Here is a 23,109-nt window from a genome sequence, read left to right on the forward strand (position 1 = left end):
CTGGGGGCTAGCTTTGTCCACGCGCGCGTGTGCGCGTGTGCCGAGATTCCTGCTGAGCCTCCGGGCGTTACTTCCCGAAGGCAACGCATCGCCAACGAACGGCCAAAACACTCAGGCCACCGGGACGGCACGGCGTGGCCGCGGACCGCCGAGGCCGACAGCGCCGGTCGCGACGTCTCGGCCCGCTTCCACGACGGGCCGCGACAGCACCTCGGGCCCCCAGGTCCACGTTTCGCCGGAGACTCGCTCGGGACGTAGATTTCTTCCTCCGGGCGAACGGCGGCGATCCCCGGCGGCCCCCTTCTTCGGTACCGGGGGGTCCCCGAGAAACCACCGCCGCCGCCCATTATCGTGTCATTCGCCGCCTCCGTCCGCGCCTCTTTTCCCCCGCGCTCAGGCTCAGTCACGCGGTGACGCAAGCGCTAACCCCCACCCACCACCACCAGTAGCCAACCACGAGTCAAGTAGCAAAGGTCGCCGGAGAGATTCTTTGACAAGCGGGGGGGAAAAGGCCCAATGATGAACAACCCCCCCCCCACACACCACCACCACCGGCCCGGCCCGGCCCGCCCCTCTCCCCGCCCCGGTCCGTGAAAAAAATTGTCTTCCACGAAACCCGGTCCCTGGTGCCAGCGAGATTGGGGACCGCGGCTGCCCCGTGGGACACCCGGCGTCCGCGCCTTGGCCACGCCCACCTTCCGGAATCCTCGGGAAGGATCTGAACCCCCGAGCTGCGTGACCAACCCCCGGGCCTTTCGTGAGCCTCGTTCCCACGGCCGCCACCTCCCTCACCCTGCCCTGTAGGGGGGTCTGGCGCTGCACGCCGCTACAGCGTGCCCCTCCAGGGCCGGTGCTACACCCGCACCGCGGTGGTGTCCCCGGTGTGGCTACCCCGCTACAGCGTGCCCCTCCAGGGCTGGTACTACACCCGCACTGCTGTGGTGTCTGCGTGTCGCTACGCCGCTACAGCGTGCCCCTCCAGGGCCGGTGCTACACCCACACCGCTGTGGTGTCCCCGGTGTCGCTACATGTGTAACATTGTGTGTGTGTGTGTGTAACATTGTGTGTGTGTAACATTGTGTGTGTGTGTGTAACATTGTGTGTGTGTAACATTGTGTGTGTGTGTAATATTGTGTGTGTGTAACATTGTGTGTGTGTAACATTGTGTGTGTGTAACATTGTGTGTGTGTGTGTAATATTGTGTGTGTGTAACATTGTGTGTGTGTAACATTGTGTGTGTGTGTGTAACATTGTGTGTGTGTAACATTGTGTGTGTGTGTGTAATATTGTGTGTGTGTAACATTGTGTGTGTGTAACATTGTGTGTGTGTGCAATGCGTCTCTGTGTGTAACATTGTGTGTGTGTGTAACATTGTGTGTGTGTAACATTGTGTGTAAGTGTAACATTGTGTGTGTGTGTGTGCAATGCATCTCTGTGTGTAACAATGTGTCTCTGTGTGTAACAATGTCTCTCTTTGTGTTTACAGATTTTAAGATCACTTTTCTGTACCCAAAAGATTATAATGACAAGGTACATACACTCACTCACTCATACACTCACTGATACACTCACTTATACATTCACTCATACACTCACTCACACACTCACTCATACACTCACTGATACACTCACTCATACATACACTCATACACTCACTCACACACTTACTCACTCATACACTCACACACTCACTCACTCATACACTCACTCACTCATACATACACTCACTCATACACTCACATACTCACTTATACTTACATACACTCATACACTCACTCACTCATACACTCATACACTCACTCATACACTCACTCATACACTCACTCATACACTCACTCATACACTCACTCATACATACACTCATACACTCACACTCACTCACTCATACACTCACTCACTCATACACTGACTCACTCATACACTCACTCATACACTCACTCACTCATACACTCACTCACTCATACACTCACTCATACACTCACTCATACACTCACTCATACACTCACTCACTCATACACTCACTCACTCACACACTCACTCACTCATACACTCACTCATACACTCACTCACTCATACACTCACACACTCACTCATACACTCACTCACTCATACACTCACTCATACACTCACTCATAAACTCCCTCACTCATACACTCACTCATACACTCACTTATACACTCACTCATTCATACACTCACTCATACACTCAGCCATACACTCACTCACTCATACACTCACTCATACACTCATACACTTACTCATACACTCACTCATACATTCACTCACTCATACTCTCACTCACTCACTCATACACTCACACATTCACACACTTACTCACTCATACACTCACTCACTCATACACTCACTCACACATACACTCACTCATACACTCACTCATACACTTACTCACTCATACACTCACTCATACACTCACTCACTCATACACTCACACATACAACAACAAGAATAACCGCCATTCGCCACTAAGTGGCGGTGACGTCACCACGACGCTTGTGCCAGGCCATGTGCACATTGAGGCCACGTGAAGTGTCGAACGCCCGCTGGCAGGAGGTCACGGGGCAGACCCAGCAGGTGCCACGGGTCGACTGACTGAGATGACTGGCTGATGCACCACCTGTGCCCCCTACTGTGCCAACCTGCTGTGCTTTAGCCACCCGGCGCTCCGCTCGTTGTTGTCAGCATCGCTCCTCCGCCCTCCGTTGTTGTTGGAGGGCGACTGCCTCCAACTGCCCAGTAGCGTCCTTCACGAGCCTCCTCCACAGAGGACGATCTTGACACCGCTGTTACCAGTCATCGGCAAGTCCACTCAGCTCCACGTCCTCCTGTACCACATAACTCCATCTCTTCTTTAGCCCGTGCCGCGCCCGCTTAGCCCCCTCGATCCGGCCGAACAAAAGCTGTTTCGGCATGCGGTGGCTGGGCATGCGGGCTACATGACCCAGCCAACGCAGCCTTGCCTGCCGGAGGAGCTCACCGATGGGACCTTGCCCAGATCTTTCAGGGATTTGTGAGCTCCTCACACAATCCAGCCTGCAGGTTAAACCCAGGATGGATGGATCGTAGGCAGGCCAGCCTAAATGTTTCTAACCGGCGAAGATGTTCCATTAGGGGGGTCCACGTTTCGCAAGCGTAGAGAAGGGAGGGAATGACCGTGGCTGAGAAGACCTGATGCTTCGTGCAGAGCGACAGACCAGGTAGCTTCCACACAGCGTTACGCAACCGATGAAAAGATATTGCCACTCGACTGATTCGGAGTGAGACCTCTGCTGTTAAACTGTAGCCATTCATAAGCACACTGCCCAGGTATGGGAAACTCTTCACTGTCTCCACAACTGCCCCATCACCGATTGGGAGTTGTGGGGGTGGAGTGTCCGATGGTACAAAATACCCAGGCAGGTGCTTAGTTTTAGTGGGGCTGATGGTAAGGCCGCATCTCTTAGTGGCACGCTCCAGTCTCAGCAGCAGCGTCTCCAACTCCTCCTCTGACTGAGCAGCTATTACCAAATCATCAGCATACATAACGTGGTTGAGCAATAGGGAGCCATCCCTTGACCGCACCCGGGCATCGATCAGCCTCCCATTATATCTATACCATATGGAGATTCCCCGGTACAGCTATTGAAGGCTTCACGAACTACGTGGTCAAAATAGATGTTAAATAATGTGGGAGCCAGAGGACATCCCTGTCGCACCCCAAGGTGTACAGGGAATGGCTCTGACTCCCGGCCACGTAGTTTTACCCGGGCCCGCTCACCATCATGAAGGTCCTTAATGATCGTGAGCAGAGGGTCAGGGACTCCGAAAGCACGGAGAACAACCCAGAGCCCAGGCCTACTGATGCTATCATAGGCCTTGACCAGGTCAATAAAGCAGAGATATAGGTCTTGTTGGAATTCCCTATACCTCTGCTGTAGCAGACGGACAGAAAATATGGCATCTGTGCAGGACCGCCCTTTCCTGAAACCGCATTGGGGCTCCGCAAGCCTCTCCTCAGCGTGCCTGGCAAGGCGATGTTGAATAATCCTTGCCAGGACCTTTCCCGGCACACTGAGGAGTGAGATGCCCCTGTTGTTGTTACAGACACACACACACAGACAACAACAACAACCGCCATTCGCCACTAAGTGGCGGTGATGTCACCACGACGCTTGTGCCAGGCCATGTGCACCTTGAGGCCACGTGAAGTGTCGACTGCCCGCGGGCAGGTCACGGGACAGACCAAGGTGGCACGGGTCGCCTGACTGAGATGACTGGCTGGCAAAACAACCCCCTACCTCCTCGCGGTGCCGGACGGGCAACTCTGTCGTGGACAATGCTGTGGGGGGAGGGCCAATTCCGATTGGCTCCTCCCCTCATGGCGTCTGTGTCCACCACAGGGGCTAAACAGGGGCTCTGGACGGGTGCGAGGGGCTGGTAACCCCTCCACCTTCAATGAATTACCACGAAACTACGACTTAAATATGTCACACACAGACGCACACAGACACACGCACACACGCAGACACACACACACGCAGACACACACAGACACACACTGACATACACAGAGATGATGATGCTGCTGATGATGATCCTGATGATGATGTTTACTGGTGTCTCAGGAAATGTTGGTGACACTGCCCAAGTTCTGTTTCCCGTTCGACCTCAGCAAGTGAGAGACAAAGACGTCTGTTACACCACACACACAGACAAAGCTCCCCCAGGTAGCCTCTGGCAGGGCTGTAGGGGCAAGTGCTGTTAGTAGCGAGTAGCAGCAGCAGTGTCTATGTACTACACACACCACACACACAGACAAAGCTACCCCAGGTAGCCTCTAGCAGGGCTGTAGGGGCAAGTGCTGTTAGTAGCGAGTATCAGCAGCAGTGTCTATGTACTACACACACCACACACACAGCTACCCCAGGTAGCCTCTAGCAGGGCGGTAGGGGCAAGTGCTGTTGGTAGCGAATAGCAGCAGCAGTGTCTATGTACTACACACACCACACACAGACAAAGCTACCCCAGGTAGCCTCTAGCAGGGCTGTAGGGGCAAGTGCTGTTAGTAGCGAGTAGCAGCAGCAGTGTCTATGTACTACACACACCACACACAGACAAAGCTACCCCAGGTAGCCTCTAGATACCCAGGTATTGAACCCAGTCCCTCAGTGAGAGAGAGAGAGAGAGACACCCAGACCCAGGGATCGAACCCAGGTCCTGAGTGATAGAGAGAGACACCCAGACCCAGGGATTGAACCCAGATCCTCAGTGAGAGACACCCAGACCCAGCGATCGAATCCAGGTCCTCAGAGAGACAGAGACACCCAGACCCAGGGATCGAACCCAGGTTCTGAGAGAGAGACACCCAGACCCAGGGATCGAACCCAGGCTCTCAGTGATAGAGAGAGACACCAGGACCAGGGATAGAACCCAGGTCCTCAGTGATAGAATCACCCAGACCCAGGGATAGAACCCAGGTCCTCAGAGAGAGACACCCAGACCCAGGGATAGAACCCAGGTCCTCAGTGATAGAATCACCCAGACCCAGGGATCGATCCCAGTCTCTCCGTGATAGAATCACCCAGACCCAGGGATAGAACCCAGGTCCTCAGTGATAGAGAGAGAGACACCAGGACAAGGGATCGAACCCAGGTCCTCAGTGATAGAGAGAGAGACACCAGGACAAGGGATCGAACCCAGGTCCTCAGTGATAGAATCACCCAGACCCAGGGATAGAACCCAGGTCCTCAGAGAGAGACACCCAGACCCAGGGATAGAACCCAGGTCCTCAGTGAGAGAGACACCGAGACCCAGGGATCGATTCCAGGCTCTCAGACACAGAGACACCCAGACCCAGGGATCGAACCCAGGTCCTCAGTGATAGAGAGACACCCAGACCCAGGGATCGAACTCAGGTCCTCAGTGATAGAGAGAGAGAGACACCCAGACCCAGGGATCGAACTCAGGTCCTCAGTGATAGAGAGAGAGAGACACCCAGACCCAGGGATAGAACCCAGGCTCTCAGTGATAGAGACACACCAGGACCAGGGATAGAACCCAGGTCCTCAGTGATAGAATCACCCAGACCCAGGGATCAAACCCAGGCTCTCAGTGACAGAGACACCGAGACCCAGGGATAGAACCCAGGTCCTCAGTGATAGAGAGAGAGAGACACCAGGACCAGGGATAGAACCCAGGTCCTCAGTGAGAGAGACACCCAGACCCAGGGATCGATTCCAGGCTCTCAGACACAGAGACACCCAGACCCAGGGATAGAACCCAGGTCCTCAGTGATAGAATCACCCAGGACCAGGGATAGAACCCAGGTCCTCAGTGATAGAGAAAGACACCAGGACCAGGGATAGAACCCAGGTCCTCAGTGATAGAGAGAGACACCAGGACCAGGGATCGAACCGAGGACCTCAGTGAGAGAGAGAGACACCCAGACCCAGGGATCGAACCCAGGTCCTCAGTGATAGAGAGACACCCAGACCCAGGGATAGAACCCAGGTCCTGAGTGATAGAGAGAGACACCCAGACCCAGGGATAGAACCCAGGACCTCAGTGATAGAGAGACACCCAGACTCAGGGATAGAACCCAGGCTCTCAGAGACAGAGACACCCAGACCCAGGGATTGAACCCAGGCCCTCAGTGATAGAGAGACACCCAGACCCAGGGATCGAACTCAGGCTCTCAGTGATAGAGAGAGAGAGACACCCAGACCCAGGGATAGAACCCAGGTCCTCAGTGATAGAATCACCCAGACCCAGGGATCGAACCCAGGACCTCAGTGATAGAGAGACACCCAGACCCAGGGATAGAACCCAGGTCCTCAGTGATAGGGAGAGAGAGACACCAGGACCAGGGATAGAACCCAGGTCCTCAGTGATAGAATCACCCAGACCCAGGGATCGAACCCAGGTCCTCAGTGATAGAGAGACACCCAGACCCAGGGATAGAACCCAGGTCCTCAGTGAGAGAGACACCGAGACCCAGGGATCGATTCCAGGCTCTCAGACACAGAGACACCCAGACCCAGGGATCGAACCCAGGACCTCAGTGATAGAGAGAGACACCCAGACCCAGGGATAGAACCCAGGCTCTCAGTGATAGAGAGAGAGAGACACACCAGGACCAGGGATCGGACCCAGGTCCTCAGTGATAGAATCACCCAGACCCAGGGATCGAACCCAGGTCCTCAGTGATAGAGAGACAGAGACACCCAGACCCAGGGATAGAACCCAGGTCCTCAGTGATAGAGAGACACCCAGACCCAGGGATCGAACCCAGGTCCTCAGTGATAGAGAGACACCCAGACCCAGGGATCGAACTCAGGTCCTCAGTGATAGAGAGAGAGAGACACCCAGACCCAGGGATCGAACTCAGGTCCTCAGTGATAGAGAGAGAGAGACACCCAGACCCAGGGATCAAACCCAGGCTCTCAGTGACAGAGACACCGAGACCCAGGGATAGAACCCAGGACCTCAGTGATAGAGACACCCAGACCCAGGGATAGAACCCAGGTCCTCAGAGAGAGACACCCAGACCCAGGGATAGAACCCAGGTCCTCAGTGATAGAGAGAGCGACACCCAGACCCAGGGATAGAACCCAGGTCCTCAGTGATAGAATCACCCAGACCCAGGTATTGAACCCAGGTCCTCAGTGATAGAGAGACACCAGGACCAGGGATCGAACCCAGGTCCTCAGTGAGAGAGAGACACCAGGACCAGGGATAGAACCCAGGTCCTCAGTGATAGAGAGAGACACCCAGACCCAGGGATAGAACCCAGGTCCTCAGAGAGAGACACCAGGACCAGGGATCAAACCCAGGCCCTCAGTGATAGAGAGACACCCAGACCCAGCGATCGAATCCAGGTCCTCAGAGAGACAGAGACACCCAGACCCAGGGATAGAACCCAGGACCTCAGTGATAGAGAGAGAGAGAGACACCAGGACCAGGGATAGAACCCAGGTCCTCAGTGATAGAGAGAGACACCCAGACCCAGGGATAGAACCCAGGTCCTCAGTGATAGAATCACCCAGACCCAGGGATAGAACCCAGGTCCTCAGTGAGAGAGAGACAGAGACACCCAGACCCAGGGATAGAACCCAGGTCCTCAGAGAGAGACACCAGGACCAGGGATAGAACCCAGGTCCTCAGTGATAGAATCACCCAGACCCAGGGATCGATCCCAGTCTCTCCGTGATAGAGAGAGACACCAGGACCAGGGATCGAACCCAGGTCCTCAGTGAGAGAGAGAGACACCCAGACCCAGGGATAGAACCCAGGTCCTCAGTGATAGAGAGACACCAGACCCAGGGATAGAACCCAGGTCCTCAGTGATAGAGAGACACCAGACCCAGGGATAGAACCCAGGCTCTCAGAGACAGAGACACCAGGACCAGGGATAGAACCCAGGTCCTCAGTGATAGAGAGACACCAGACCCAGGGATAGAACCCAGGTCCTCAGTGATAGAGAGACACCAGACCCAGGGATAGAACCCAGGACCTCAGTGATAGAGAGCGACACCCAGACCCAGGGATAGAACCCAGGTCCTCAGTGATAGAGAGACACCAGACCCAGGGATAGAACCCAGGTCCTCAGTGATAGAGAGACACCCAGACCCAGGGATAGAACCCAGGTCCTCAGTGATAGAGAGACAGAGACACCAGGACAAGGGATAGAACCCAGGTCCTCAGTGATAGAGAGACACCAGGACAAGGGATAGAACCCAGGTTCTCAGTGAGTGAGACACCCAGACCCAGGGATAGAACCCAGGTCCTCAGTGATAGAGAGAGAGAGACACCAGGACCAGGGATCAAACCCAGGTCCTCAGTGAGAGAGACACCCAGACCCAGGGATAGAACCCAGGTCCTCAGTGATAGAGAGACACCCAGACCCAGGGATCGAACTCAGGCTCTCAGTGATAGAGAGAGAGAGACACCCAGACCCAGGGATCGAACCCAGGTCCTCAGCGTCTCCGGCCACTGAAACCCCCCTGAGACTCCTCCTCCTCTGTGTTGTGCTGTAAATAATTCATCTGAACGCAGCCCCCCAGAGAGGGGACAGAAGATGAGAGATGAAGGTGGAGAGAGGGGGAGAGGGAGGGGAGAGGGGGGAGGGGAGGGGAGAGGGGGGGGGAGAGTGGGAGGGGAGAGTGGGGAGAGTGGGGGGAGAGTGGGGGGAGAGTGGGGGGAGAGGGTGGGAGAGAGTGGGGAGTGAGATTGGGGGGAGAGTGGGGAGTGAGATTAGGGAGAGAGTGGGGGGAGATGTAATGGAGGTAGCGCCCCCTACTGTCACTGCGCGTGGCTGCAGTTACAGCAGCTGGTGGTAGTGGTGAGTAGTGGTGGTGATAGCGGTGGTTGTAGTAGTAGTGGTGGTAGTGGTGGTGGTAGTAGTGGTGGTAGCGGTGGTTGTAGTAGTTGTGGTGGTGGTGGTAGTGATAGTAGTGGTAGTGGTGGTGGTAGTGGTGGTTGTAGTGGTGGTAGTGGTGGTGGTTGTAGTGGTGGTAGTGGTGAGTAGTGGTGGTGGTGGTGGTGAGTAGTGGTAGTGGTGGTGGTAGTGGTAGTGGTTGTAGTGGTGGTAGTGGTGGTGGTTGTAGTGGTGATGGTAGTAGTGGTAGTGGTGGTGGTAGTAGTGGTGGTAGTGGTGGTGGTAGTAGTGGTGAGTAGTGGTAGTAGTAGTGGTAGTAGTGGTGGTTGTAGTGGTGGTTGTAGTGGTGAGTAGTGGTAGTAGTAGTGGTAGTAGTGGTGATGGTAGTAGTGGTAGTGGTGGTAGCGGTGGTTGTAGTGGTGGTGGTAGTGGTGGTGGTTGTAGTAGTGGTGGTTGTAGTAGTAGTGGTGGTGGTAGTGGTGAGTAGTGGTAGTGGTGGTGGTAGTGGTGGTGGTTGTGGTGGTAGTAGTAGTGGTGGTTGTAGTGGTGGTGGTTGTAGTGGTGGTAGTAGTGGTGGTAGTAGTGGTGGTGGTAGTAGTGGTGGTGGTAGTAGTGGTGGTAGTGGTGAGTAGTGGTAGTGGTGGTGGTAGTGGTGGTGGTTGTAGTGGTGGTAGTAGTGGTGGTTGTAGTGGTGGTAGTGGTGGTGGTTGTAGTGGTGGTTGTGAGTAGTGGTAGTGGTGGTGGTAGTGGTGGTGGTTGTAGTGATGGTTGTAGTGGTGGTAGTAGTAGTGGTGTTGGTTGTAGTGGTGGTTGTAGTGGTGGTGGTAGTGGTGGTAGTAGTGGTTGTAGTAGTGGTAGTCGTGGTGGTAGTAGTGGTGGTTGTAGTGTTGGTGGTAGTGGTGAGTAGTGGTAGTGGTGGTGGTAGTGGTGGTGGTTGTAGTGGTGGTGGTAGCGGTGGTTGTAGTAGTAGTAGTGGTGGTAGTGGTGAGTAGTGGTAGTGGTGGTGGTGGTGGTTGTAGTGGTGGTAGTAGTGGTGGTTGTAGTGGTGGTAGTAGTGGTGGTTGTAGTAGTGGTAGTGGTGGTGGTTGTAGTGGTGGTAGTAGTGGTGGTTGTAGTGGTGGTAGTGGTGGTGGTTGTAGTGGTGGTGGTAGTGGTGGTAGTAGTGGTGGTAGTAGTGGTGGTGGTAGTAGTGGTGGTTGTAGTGGTGATTGTGGTCGTGGTAGTAGTGGTTCTGGTGTTGGTAGTAGTGGTGGTAGTAGTGGTGGTTGTAGTGGTGGTGGTAGTGGTGGTAGTAGTGGTGAGTAGTGGTAGTGGTGTTGGTTGTAGTGGTGGTTGTAGTGGTGGTTGTAGTGGTGGTGGTAGTGGTGAGTAGTGGTAGTAGTGGTGGTTGTAGAGATGGTAGTAGTGGTGATGGTGATAGTGGTGGTGGTGGTGGTGGTAGTGGTGGAGCGGTAGTGGTAATGGTGGTGGTAGTAGTAATAAGGTTTACATACACTCCACATTACTATACACTGCTACTACTATACTATACACTACACTCTACACTACACTACTATACACTACACTACTATTCACTACATTATACACTACACTACTATACACTACACTACTATACACTACACTATACACTACTATACACTACACTACTATACACTACACTATACACTACACTATACACTACACTATACACTACGATGCACTACTATACACTACTATACATTACACTATACACTACTACACACTACTAGACACTACACTATACACTACACTATACACTACGCTACTATACACTACACTACTATACATTACACTATACACTACTACACACTGCTAGACACTACACTATACACTACACTATACACTACTATACACTACACTACTATACATTACACTATACACTACTACACACTACTAGACACTACACTATACACTACACTATACACTACACTATACACTACTATACACTACACTGTACACTACATTATACACTACACTACTATACACTACACTACTATACACTACACTATACACTACTATACACTACACTACTATACACTACACTATACACTACACTATACACTACACTATACACTACGATGCACTACTATACACTACTATACATTACACTATACACTACTACACACTACTAGACACTACACTATACACTACACTATACACTACGCTACTATACACTACACTACTATACATTACACTATACACTACTACACACTGCTAGACACTACACTATACACTACACTATACACTACTATACACTACACTACTATACATTACACTATACACTACTACACACTACTAGACACTACACTATACACTACACTATACACTACTATACACTACACTATACATTACACTATACACTACTACACACTGCTAGACACTACACTATACACTACACTATACACTACTATACACTACACTACTATACATTACACTATACACTACTACACACTGCTAGACACTACACTATACACTACACGATACACTACACTATACACTACTATACACTACACTATACACTACTATACATTACACTATACACTACTACACACTACTAGACACTACACTATACACTACACTATACACTACACTATACACTAGTACACACTACTAGACACTACACTATACACTACACTATACACTACACTACTATACACTACACTACTATACACTACTAGACACTACACTATACACTACACTACTTTTCACTCTACTTACAAACATTCGACTTATGAACTTTCAGATATAGGAACAAACTTTGTCCCGTAGGTCCAGTCGCCTGTTCTGACTGAGAGTCGTAAGTTCAATCGCCTCACGCAATCGATGGCGTTGGTGGCATCTACATCTGTAGAACGTGAAGAACCAGTGGCATCTACATCTGTAGAACGTGAAGAACCAGTGGCATCTACATCTATAGAATGTGAAGAACCAGTGGCATCTACATCTGTAGAACGTGAAGAACCAGTGGCATCTACATCTGCAGAATGTGAAGAACCAGTGGCATCTACATCTGTAGAACGTGAAGAACCAGTGGCATCTACATCTGCAGAACGTGAAGAACCAGTGGCATCTACATCTGTAGAACGTGAAGAACCAGTGGCATCTACATCTGCAGAACGTGAAGAACCAGTGGCATCTACATCTATAGAATGTGAAGAACCAGTGGCGTCTACATCTATGGAATTTGAAGAACCAGTGGCATCTACATCTATAGAATGTGAAGAACCAGTGGCATCTACATCTGTAGAACGTGAAGAACCAGTGGCATCTACATCTGCAGAACGTGAAGAACCATTGGCATCTACATCTGCAGAAAGTGATGAACCATTGGCATCTACATCTGCAGAACGTGAAGAACCAGTGGCATCTACATCTGCAGAATGAGACGAACCAGTGGCATCTACATCTGTAGAACGTAAAGAACCAGTGGCATCTACATCTATAGAATGTGAAGAACCAGTGGCATGTACATCTGTAGAACGTGAAGAACCAGTGGCATCTACATCTGTAGAACGTGAAGAACCAGTGGCATCTACATCTGCAGAATGTGAAGAACCAGTGGCATCTACATCTGTAGAACGTGAAGAACCAGTGGCATCTACATCTGCAGAATGTGAAGAACCAGTGGCATCTACATCTGTAGAACGTGAAGAACCAGTGGCATCTACATCTGCAGAACGTGAAGAACCAGTGGCATCTACATCTGGGAACGTGAAGAACCAGTGGCATCTACATCTGTAGAACGTGAAGAACCAGTGGCATCTACATCTGCAGAATGTGAAGAACCAGTGGCATCTACATCTATAGAATGTGAAGAACCAGTGGCATCTACATCTATAGAATGTCAAGAACCAGTGGCATCTACATCTGTAGAACGTGAACAACCAGTGGCATCTACATCTATAGAACATGAAGAACCAGTGGCATCTACATCTGCAGAATGTGAAGAACCAGTGGCATCTACATCTGCAGAACGTGAAGAACCAGTGGCATCTACATCTGGGAACGTGAAGAACCAGTGGCATCTACATCTGTAGAACGTGAAGAACCAGTGGCATCTACATCTGCAGAATGTGAAGAACCAGTGGCATCTACATCTATAGAATGTGAAGAACCAGTGGCATCTACATCTATAGAATGTCAAGAACCAGTGGCATCTACATCTGTAGAACGTGAACAACCAGTGGCATCTACATCTATAGAACATGAAGAACCAGTGGCATCTACATCTGCAGAATGTGAAGAACCAGTGGCATCTACATCTATAGAATGTGAAGAACCAGTGGCATCTACATCTGCAGAACGTGAAGAACCAGTGGCATCTACATCTGTAGAACGTGAAGAACCAGTGGCATCTACATCTATAGAATGTGAAGAACCAGTGGCATCTACATCTGTAGAACGTGAAGAACCAGTGGCATCTACATCTATAGAACGTTAAGAACCAGTGGCATCTACATCTGTAGAACGTGAAGAACCAGTGGCATCTACATCTGCAGAACGTGAACAACCAGTGGCATCTACATCTGCAGAACGTGAACAACCAGTGGCATCTACATCTGCAGAACATGAAGAACCAGTGGCAGTTAGACTTTTAACCCTTATTATTATAGTAGGACTTGTTTAAAACTTATTTAAGGTTTTAGATTCCTATATGTTGAATGTATGCACCATCCTGCAAAAGTAAATTCTGTGTCGGTGTGAACTTTCATGGCGAATAAAACCCTTTCTGATTCTGATTCTGATCTACATATATAGAATGTGAAGAACCAGTGGCATCTACATCTGCAGAGCGTGAAGAACCATTGGCATCTAAATCTGCAGAAAGTGATGAACCAGTGGCATCTACATCTGTAGAACGTGAAGAACCAGTGGCATCTACATATATAGAATGTGAAGAACCAGTGGCATCTACATCTGTAGAACGTGAAGAACCAGTGACATCTACATCTACAGAACGTGAAGAACCAGACGCATCTACATCTACAGAATGTGAACAACCAGTGGCGTCTACATCTATAGAACTTGAAGAACCAGTGGCATCTAGATCTGCAGAACGTGAAGAACCAAGTGGTATCTACATCTGCAGAACGTGAAGAATCAGTGGCATCTAGATCTGCAGAACGTGAAGAACCAGTGGCATCTACATCTGCAAAACGTGAAGAACCAGTGGCATCTACATCTGCAGAACGTGAAGAACCAGTGGCATCTACATATATAGAATGTGAAGAACCAGTGGCATCTACATCTGTAGAACGTGAAGAACCAGTGACATCTACATCTACAGAACGTGAAGAACCAGTGGCATCTACATCTATAGAATGTGAAGAACCAGTGGCATCTACATCTGTAGAACGTGAAGAGCCAGTGGCATCTTCATCTATAGAATGTGAAGAACCAGTGGCATCTACATCTGTAGAATGTGAAGAACCAGTAGCATCTACATCTGCAGAATGTGAAGAACCAGTGGCATCTAAATCTGCAGAACGTCAAGAACCAGTGACATCTACATCTGAAGAACGTGAAGAACCAGTGGCATCTACATCTATAGAATGTGAAGAACCAGTGGCATCTACATCTGCAGGAGATTCTACAGCTTTTAAATCCATTCCTCGTGTTTTAGTGTGCACGCCGTACAACGCATTTGGAATCGACAGGATTTAAGTTGCCCCTTACGGACAAATCAACTTACGAGCAAAGTTCCTCTGGAACCTGACTCATTCATGAGTCGTGGAGTCTCTGTGCAGCGCTTCAGAGTCCTCCTGCAGAATAAAAACTTGATTCTGTTAACTCCCTCCCCTCCCTCCATCCACTCCCTCCATCCCTCCATCCCCTCCCTCCATCCCCCTCTCTCCCCTCCCTCCCCTCCATCCCTCACTCCCCTTCCTCCCTCCCCTCCGTCCCTCCCCTCCCTCCCTCCCTCCCCTCCCTCCATCCCTCCCTCCACTCCATCCCTCCCATCCCCTCCATCCCATCCCTCCCCTCCCTCCATCCACTCCCTCCCTCCCCTCCCTCCCCTTCCTCCCTCCCCTCCCTCCCCTTCCTCCCTCCCCTCCGTCCCTCCCCTCCCTCCCCTCCCTCCATCCCTCCCTCCCCTTCCTCCCTCCCCTCCGTCCCTCCCCTCCCCTCCCTCCATCCCTCCCTCCCCTTCCTCCCTCCGTCCCATCATTCCCTCCCATCCTTCCTTCCCCCTCCCTCCACTCCATCCCTCCCTCCCATCCCTCCATCCCATCCCCTCCATCCCCTCCATCCCATCCCTCCATCCACTCCCTCTCTCCCTACCTCCCATCCCTCCATCCCATCCCCTCCATCCCATCCCTCCCTCCACTCCCTCTCCCCCTCCCTCCCTACCTCCACTCCATCCCCTCCCCTCCCTCCATCCCTCCCTCCCTACCTCCACTCCATCCCCTCCACTCCCTCCCCACCCTCCACCCCCCCCCCCACCCGTCCCACCCCACACAGGTCCCGGTGCACCAACGCGGTACAACACTTCACCTTTGTGCTCACCGGTGCCGAGGGTCAGCGGCGTTACGGCTTCTGCCGGCTGTCGCCGCCGCCGCCGGTGACGGCCGGTGGCGGCTCCGGTGGCGGCTCCGGTGGCGGCTGGGTTGGCGGTGGCAGCTCCGGTGGTGGCTCCGGTGGTGGCTCCGGTGGCGGCTGGGTTGGTGGTGGCGGAGGTGGAGGCGGAGGCGGTGGTGGAGGCGGTGGTGGAGGCGGTGGTGGAGGCGGAGGTGGAGGCGGTGGTGGAGGCGGTGGTGGAGGTGGTGGAGGCGGTGGCGGAGGTGGAGGCGGAGGCGGTGGTGGAGGCGGTGGTGGAGGCGGTGGTGGAGGCGGTGGTGGAGGCGGTGGTGGAGGCGGTGGTGGAGGCGGTGGTGGAGGTGGTGGAGGCGGTGGCGGAGGTGGAGGCGGAGGCGGTGGTGGAGGCGGTGGTGGAGGCGGCGGTGGAGGCGGTGGTGGAGGCGGCGGTGGAGGCTCCGGTGGTGGCTGCTGTCTCTGCCTGCTGAGCAACTTGCCCTGGCACGACTGCTTCTACTCGCTGCTCAACTCGCTGGCCGAGCTGCGTGCCGACGACAAGCGGCACCGCCGCCGGCACCACCGGCACCACGACAACCACAACCACCACCACCACCAGGAGGGTGACGGTGACGGTGACGGTGACGGTGGTGACGGTGACGGCGGAGGCGGTGGAGGCAGTGGAGGCGAGGAGGGAGGCACTCTGACCGCGGCGCTCACCGCTCTCGCCCGTAGTCGTGTCCCAACGCACGGAGAGTCTCTGCAGCTTCCACACGTGGGTGGTGGGGGGTGGGTGGTGGGGTGGGTGGGGTGGGTGGTGGGTGGTGGGTGGTGGGTGGTGGGAGGTGGGTGGGTGGGGTGGGTGGTAGGTGGTGGGGTGGGTGGTGGGTGGAGTGGGTGTGGTGGGGTGGGTGGTGGGTGGAGTGGTGGGGTGGTGGGTGGTGGGTAGGAGTGGGTGAGTGGGTCGTGTGGGTGGTGGAGTGGATGGGTGTGGTGGGTGGGGTGGGTGGTGGGTGGAGTGGTGGGTAGGGTTGGTGGGTGAGTGGGTCGTGTGGGTGGGTTTGGTGGGGCTCCTCCAGAAACAACGACAAGCCACTTCGTGTGGCCACGTGGAATGTTCGAACGCTCACTGCAGAGGAGAGGCTGCCACTCCTCTGTCGGGAGCTGGACCGGTACCGCCTGGATCTCTGCGGCATTCAGGAGGTCCGGTGGACCGGTTCTGGCTCCTGCCACCATGAGGGGTGGACAGTCCTCTACTCGGGGCAGCAGACTGCCAAACAACAGGGTGTGGCTCTTCTTCTGAACAAAAGAATGAAGGGGGCGTGGGAGCGTGGCGGTGAGGTGTGGGAAGCTGTGAGCCCCAGGCTACTTTGGGCTCGCCTTCCCATCAACCGGAGGTGAGGAGTGGTGGTCGGGGTTACTTATGCCCCCACCGAAGACGAACATCCGTGGAGGGATGCAGGCAAAGCCGATGAGTCAGATGCCTTCTATGACCTCCTGTCACAGGTGCTAGCTAAAGTGGCCCCTTGGGATAGAGTCATCTTGTTGGGTGACTTCAATGCCCGAGTTGGTCATGATGCTGGCACCTGGTCTGGAGTGATTGGAGGGCATGGGCCAGATCAGCTCAATAACAATGGTAGGAGGCTGCTAGATTTTTGTGCAGCCCATGCGCTTGTCATTACCAACACGCTGTTCCGGCATCGGTGCATCCACACAACATCATGGATGCATGCCGGGTCCAAGCAAGAACATTTGCTGGACTACATAGTGACGGAACAGCGGATGCGGGCCCATGTCCTTGACACCAGGACCTACCATGGAGCTGATCTGCCCATTTACCATCGACTAGTCATCTATAAGATGCGCCTGCCATTCTTCCACTCCAGTGGTGGGTGTACACCCAGGACCCCATTCCAACCAAAGGTGGCCTGGTCTCAGCTAGCTGATGAAAGTTGCAAGCAAGGGTAAATGGGTGAGGTTTAGGACTGTGACTCATGCAGCATCAATGGCTGCTTTGGGTACGCGATCCAGACCTCCCCAGAGACTCTGGCTGACAGAGGAGGTGTTCAGGCTGGCTGAGAAAAAGCGACAGGCCCACTGTCATCGGCTACAGAATCCCACGTCGGAGAATGAGGACGCTTACCGCAGCCTTCGCTCGGAAGTTCAGAGAGCCGTGAGGCGCTGCAAGGATGGGTGGTGGTCGCGGGTTGCTGAGGAGAGGAGAGTCTGCCTCAGGCATCCGCGATCATACATCGCTCTTTAATTCCATCAAAAAAGTAATTTGCAGCGCCACACCTATTACCATCATTAGGGGAGAGAACGGCGATCCAATCTCCGACCCCCAGGAACAGATTTGCTGAGCATTTCTGTGAGGTCCTGTGGGAGGGGAAATCCCTCAGCCTGGAAAACATCGTGGGGCAAAGTGTTGAGGAAGTACTGAAGGCGATCCAGAGTCTGAGACCAGGAAAGGCACCGGGCAGAGATGATCTCCCAAGCGAAATGCTGAGGGAGGGTGGCGTTTGTGCACAGACTGCCCTACATGACATCATAACAACAGTCTGGACCACTGGACGGGTTCCGCAGGATTTGAAGGATGCCCTGGTGGTCCCCCTCTTTAAGAAGGGGGACCGCACAGACTGTAACAACTACAGGGGCATCTCACTCCTCAGTGTGCCGGGAAAGGTCCTGGCAAGGATTATTCAGGATCGCCTTGCCAGGCACGCTGAGGAGAGGCTTGCGTAGCCCCAATGCGGTTTCAGGAAAGGGCGGTCCTGCACAAATGCCATATTTTCTGTCTGTCTGCTACAGCAGAGGTGTAGGGAATTCCAAAAAAACCTACATCTCTGCTTTATTGACCTGGTCAAGGCCTATGAGACCATCAGTAGGCCTGGGCTCTGGTTTGTTCTTCGTGCTTTTGGAGTCCCTGACCCTCTGCTTACGATCATTAAGGACCTTCATGATGGTGAGCGGGCCCGGGTCAAACTACGTGGCCGGGAGTCAGAGCCATTTCCTGTTCACCTTGGGGTGCGACAGGGATGTCCTCTGACTCCCACCTTATTTAACATCTATTTCGACCACGTAGTTCATGAAGCCTTCAATAGCTGTACCGGAGGAATTTCCATCTGGTACAGATACAATGGGAGGCTGATCGATGCCCGGGTGCGGTCAAGGGATGGCTCCCGATTGCTCAACCACGTTATGTATGCCGATGATTGGGTAATTGCTGCTCACTCAGAGGAGGAGTTGGAGGCGCTGCTGCTGAGACTGGAGCGTGCCACTAAGAGGTGGGGCCTTACCATCAGCCCCACCAAAACTAAGCACCTGCCTGGGTATTTTGTACTATCGGAAACTCCACCCCCACAATTCCTAATCGGTGATGGGGCAGTTGTGGAGAGAGTGGAGAGTTTCCCATACCTGGGCAGTGTGCTTATGACTGGCTCCAGTTTAACAGCAGAGGTCTCATTCCGAATCAGTCGAGCGGCAATATCTTTTCATCGGTTGCGTAACGCTGTGTGGAAGCTACCTGGTCTGTCGCTCCGCACGAAGCTTCAGGTCTTCTCGGCCACGGTCATTCGCTCCCTTCTCTACGCTTGCGAAACGTGGACCACCCTAATGGAACATCTTCGCCGGTTAGAAACATTTAGGCTGGCCTGCCTACGATCCATCCTGGGTTTAACCAGGCTGGATTGTGTGAGGAGCTCACAAATCCTTGAAAGATCTGGAAAAAGTCCCATCGGTGAGCTCCTCCGGCAGGCAAGGCTGCGTTGGCTGGGCCATGTAGCCCGCATGCCCAGCCACCGCATGCCGAAACAGCTTTTGTTCGGCCGGATCGAGGGGGATAAACGGGCGCGGCACGAGCTAGAGAAGAGATGGAGTGATGTGGTACAGGAGGATGTGGAGCTGAGTGGACTTGCCGATGACCGGTACCAGCGGTGTCAAGATCGGCCTCTGTGGAGGAGGCTCGTGAAGGACGCTACTGGGCAGTTGGAGGCAGTCGCCCTCCAACAACAACGGAGGGCGGAGGAGCGACGCTCACAACAACGAGCGGAGCGCCGGGTGGCTAAAGCACAGCGGGTTGGCACAGTAGGGGGCACAGGTGGTGCATCAGCCAGTCATCTCAGTTGACCCGTGGCACCTGGGACTGCCCCGTGACCTGCCAGTGGGCGTTCGACACTTCACGTGGCCTCAAGGTGCACATAGCCTGGCACAAGCGTCGTGGTGACGTCACCGCCACTTAGTGGCGAATGGCGGTTGTTGTTGTTGCTGTTGTTGCTGCTGCTGTTGTTGCTACTACTACTGCTACTACTACTGCTGCTACTACTGCTACTACTACAGCTACTGCTGCTACTACTACTGCTACTTCTACTACTGCTACTACTACTGCTGCTACTGCTGCTGCTACTACTACTGCTACTACTACTACCACAGCTACTACTGCTACTACTACTTCTACTACTACTACTTCTACTACTACTGCTACTACTACTGCTGCTACTACTACCACTACTACTACTGCTGCTGCTACTACTGCTGCTACTACTGCTACTACTACTGCTACTCTTGCTAATACTGTTACTACTGCTACTACTACTACTGCTACTACTGCTACTACTACTAACACCACTACTGCTACTACTGCTACTACTACTGCTACTACTGCTGCTGTTGTTGTTGCTACTATTGTTACTCCTACTGCTACTACTGCTACTACTACTGCTGCTACTACTGCTGCTACTACTACTGCTACTACTACTGCTACTACTACTGCTACTACTACTACTGCTACTACTACTGCTGCTACAACTACTACTATTGCTACTACTGCTACTACTACTACTTCTACTACTGCTACTACTACTGCTACTACTACTACTGCTACTACTACTACTGCTACTACTACTACTTCTACTACCACTGCTACTACTACTGCTACTACTACTACTGCTACTACTACCACTACTACTACCGCTACTACTACTGCTACTACTACTGCTGCTACTACTGCTACTACTACTGCTACTACTACTGCTACTACTTCTACTGCTACTTTCTACTGCTACTACTACTACTGCTACTACTACTACTGCTACTACTACTACTGCTACTACTACTACTACCACTGCTACTGCTACTACTACCACTACTACCACTACTACTACTACTGCTGCTACTACTACTACTGCTGCTACTACTACTGCTACTACTGCTACTACTACTGCTACTACTACCACTACTACCACTACTACTGCTGCTGCTACTACTACTACTGCCACTACTACTACCACTACTACTACTACCACTACTACTGCTACTACCACTACTACCACTACTACTACTACTGCTGCTACTACTACTACTGCTGCTACTACTACTGCTACTACTGCTACTACTACTGCTACTACTACTGCTACTAGTACTGCTGCTACTACTACTGCTACTACTGCTACTACTACTACTACCACTACTACCACTACTACTGCTGCTGCTACTACTACTACTGCCACTACTACTACCACTACTACTACTACCACTACTACTACTACCACCACTACTACTACCACTACTTCTATTACCACTACTACCACTACTACTACTACCACTACTACTGCTACTGCTACTACTACTACTTCTACTACCACTGCTACTACTACTACTGCTACTACTGCTACTACTACCACTACTTCTACTGCTACTACTACTACTACTACTGCTGCTGCTGTTGCTGCTGATCGTCACTCACCACCTCCTCTCTCCCCACCCACCCTCTCCCCCCCACTCTCCCCCCACCACCCCACCCACACCACCACCCACCCACCCACCAACCACCACACACCCCCAACCCAGCTCCCGCCTCTCTCCCCGCCGACCCCGCGGCCGCCGCGCCTCTCCGAGTCCCGCCCCTTGGCCGAGTACGCGGCCGCCCTGGGGCCCGAGGCTAAGCTGCGGCTGCACGCCAGCCTGCTGCGGGAGCGCCGGGTGGTGCTGCACTCTGCCCGCCTGGGGCCCCTGGCCGCCTGCGGGCACGCGGCCGCGGGGCCGCTGCTGCGGCCCGCCCGCTGGGAGCACGTCTTCGCTCCGCTGCTGCCCGGCCACCTGCTGGAGCTGGCCCGGGCGCCGGTGCCGTTCCTAGTGGGCGTTCACGAGAGCCTGATGCCGCGCGTGAGGGAGCTGTTGGCTGAGGGCGGCGGCGGTGGTGGTGGTGGTGGTGAGGGTGGTGGTGGTGGTGGTGAGGGTGGAGAGGGAGAGCACCACGTGGTGATGTTCGACATTGACGCGGCCGGGGCTGGAAACGACCCTCACCGGGATGTTGAAGGGTTGCCCGCGCACGTGGTGAGTGGTTGTGGTGAGGTGGTGGTGGTGAGTGGTGGTGGTGGTGATGGTGGTGAGTGGTGGTGGTGGTGAGTGGTGGTGGTGGTGAGGAGTGGTAGTGGTGGTGGTGGTGGTGGTGAGGGGTGGTGGTGGTGGTGAGGAGTGGTTGTGGTGGTGAGGTGTGGTGGTTATGGTGGTTGTAGTGAGGAGTGGTGGTGGTGGTGGTGACGGGTGGTGGTGGTGGTGGTGGTGAGGGTGGTGAGGGTGGTGAGGGTGGTGGTGGTGGTGGTGAGGGAGAGCACCACGTGGTGATGTTCGACATTGACGCGGCCGGGGCTGGAAACGACCCTCACCGGGATGTTGAAGGGTTGCCCGCGCACGTGGTGAGTGGTGGTGGTGGTGAGGGGTGAGGTGGTTGTGGTGGTGAGTGGTGGTGGTGAGTGGTGGTGGTGGTGAGGGGTGGTGGTGGTGGTGGTGAGGGGTGGTGGTGAGTGGTGGTGGTGGTGGTGGTGAGTGGTGGTGGTGGTGGTGAGGAGTGGTGGTGGTTGTCGTGAGTGGTGGTGGTGAGGGGTGGTGGTGGTTGTGGTGAGTGGTGGTGGTGGTGAGTGGTGGTGGTGAGGGGTGGTGGTGAGTGGTGGTGGTGGGTGGTTATGGTGGTTGTAGTGAGGAGTGGTGGTGGTGGTGGTGAGGGGTAGTGGTGGTGAGTGGTGGTGGTGAGTGGTGGTGGTGGTGGTGAGGGGTGGTGGTGGTGGTGAGGGGTGGTGGTGGTGGTGGTGGTGGTGAGGGGTGGTGGTGGTGGTGAGGAGTGGTGGTAATGGTGATGAGTGGTGGTGGTGGTGAGTGGTTGTGGTGGTGGTGATGAGGAGTGGTGGTGGTGGTAGTGGTGAGTGGTGGTG

General features: G+C 53.4%; 2 protein-coding genes across 2 annotated transcripts in view; both read left to right on the forward strand.

Moving 5' to 3' along the window:
- LOC142906943 (DENN domain-containing protein 1B-like) overlaps positions 1–22,324 on the forward strand; it is a 66,265-nt gene extending 43,941 nt beyond the window's left edge. The window contains exons 4-7 of the mRNA XM_076055744.1: positions 1,487–1,530; positions 4,623–4,672; positions 15,854–16,679; positions 21,749–22,324. Coding sequence (XP_075911859.1) covers positions 1,487–1,530; positions 4,623–4,672; positions 15,854–16,679; positions 21,749–22,306 — 1,478 coding nt within the window. The 3' untranslated portion in view covers positions 22,307–22,324. The remainder of the gene's footprint in view (positions 1–1,486; positions 1,531–4,622; positions 4,673–15,853; positions 16,680–21,748) is intronic.
- A 154-nt stretch (positions 22,325–22,478) lies between these two features.
- LOC142906944 (uncharacterized) overlaps positions 22,479–23,109 on the forward strand; it is a 45,367-nt gene continuing 44,736 nt past the window's right edge. Inside the window, exon 1 of the mRNA XM_076055745.1 lies at positions 22,479–22,596. The gene's annotated coding sequence lies outside the window, so the exon portion shown is untranslated. The remainder of the gene's footprint in view (positions 22,597–23,109) is intronic.

Source organism: Petromyzon marinus, chromosome 72, assembly GCF_048934315.1.
Source record: "Petromyzon marinus isolate PM22_M1 ecotype Great Lakes invasive population chromosome 72, UKy_Petmar_22M1.pri1.0, whole genome shotgun sequence".
Taxonomy (NCBI): domain Eukaryota; kingdom Metazoa; phylum Chordata; class Hyperoartia; order Petromyzontiformes; family Petromyzontidae; genus Petromyzon; species Petromyzon marinus.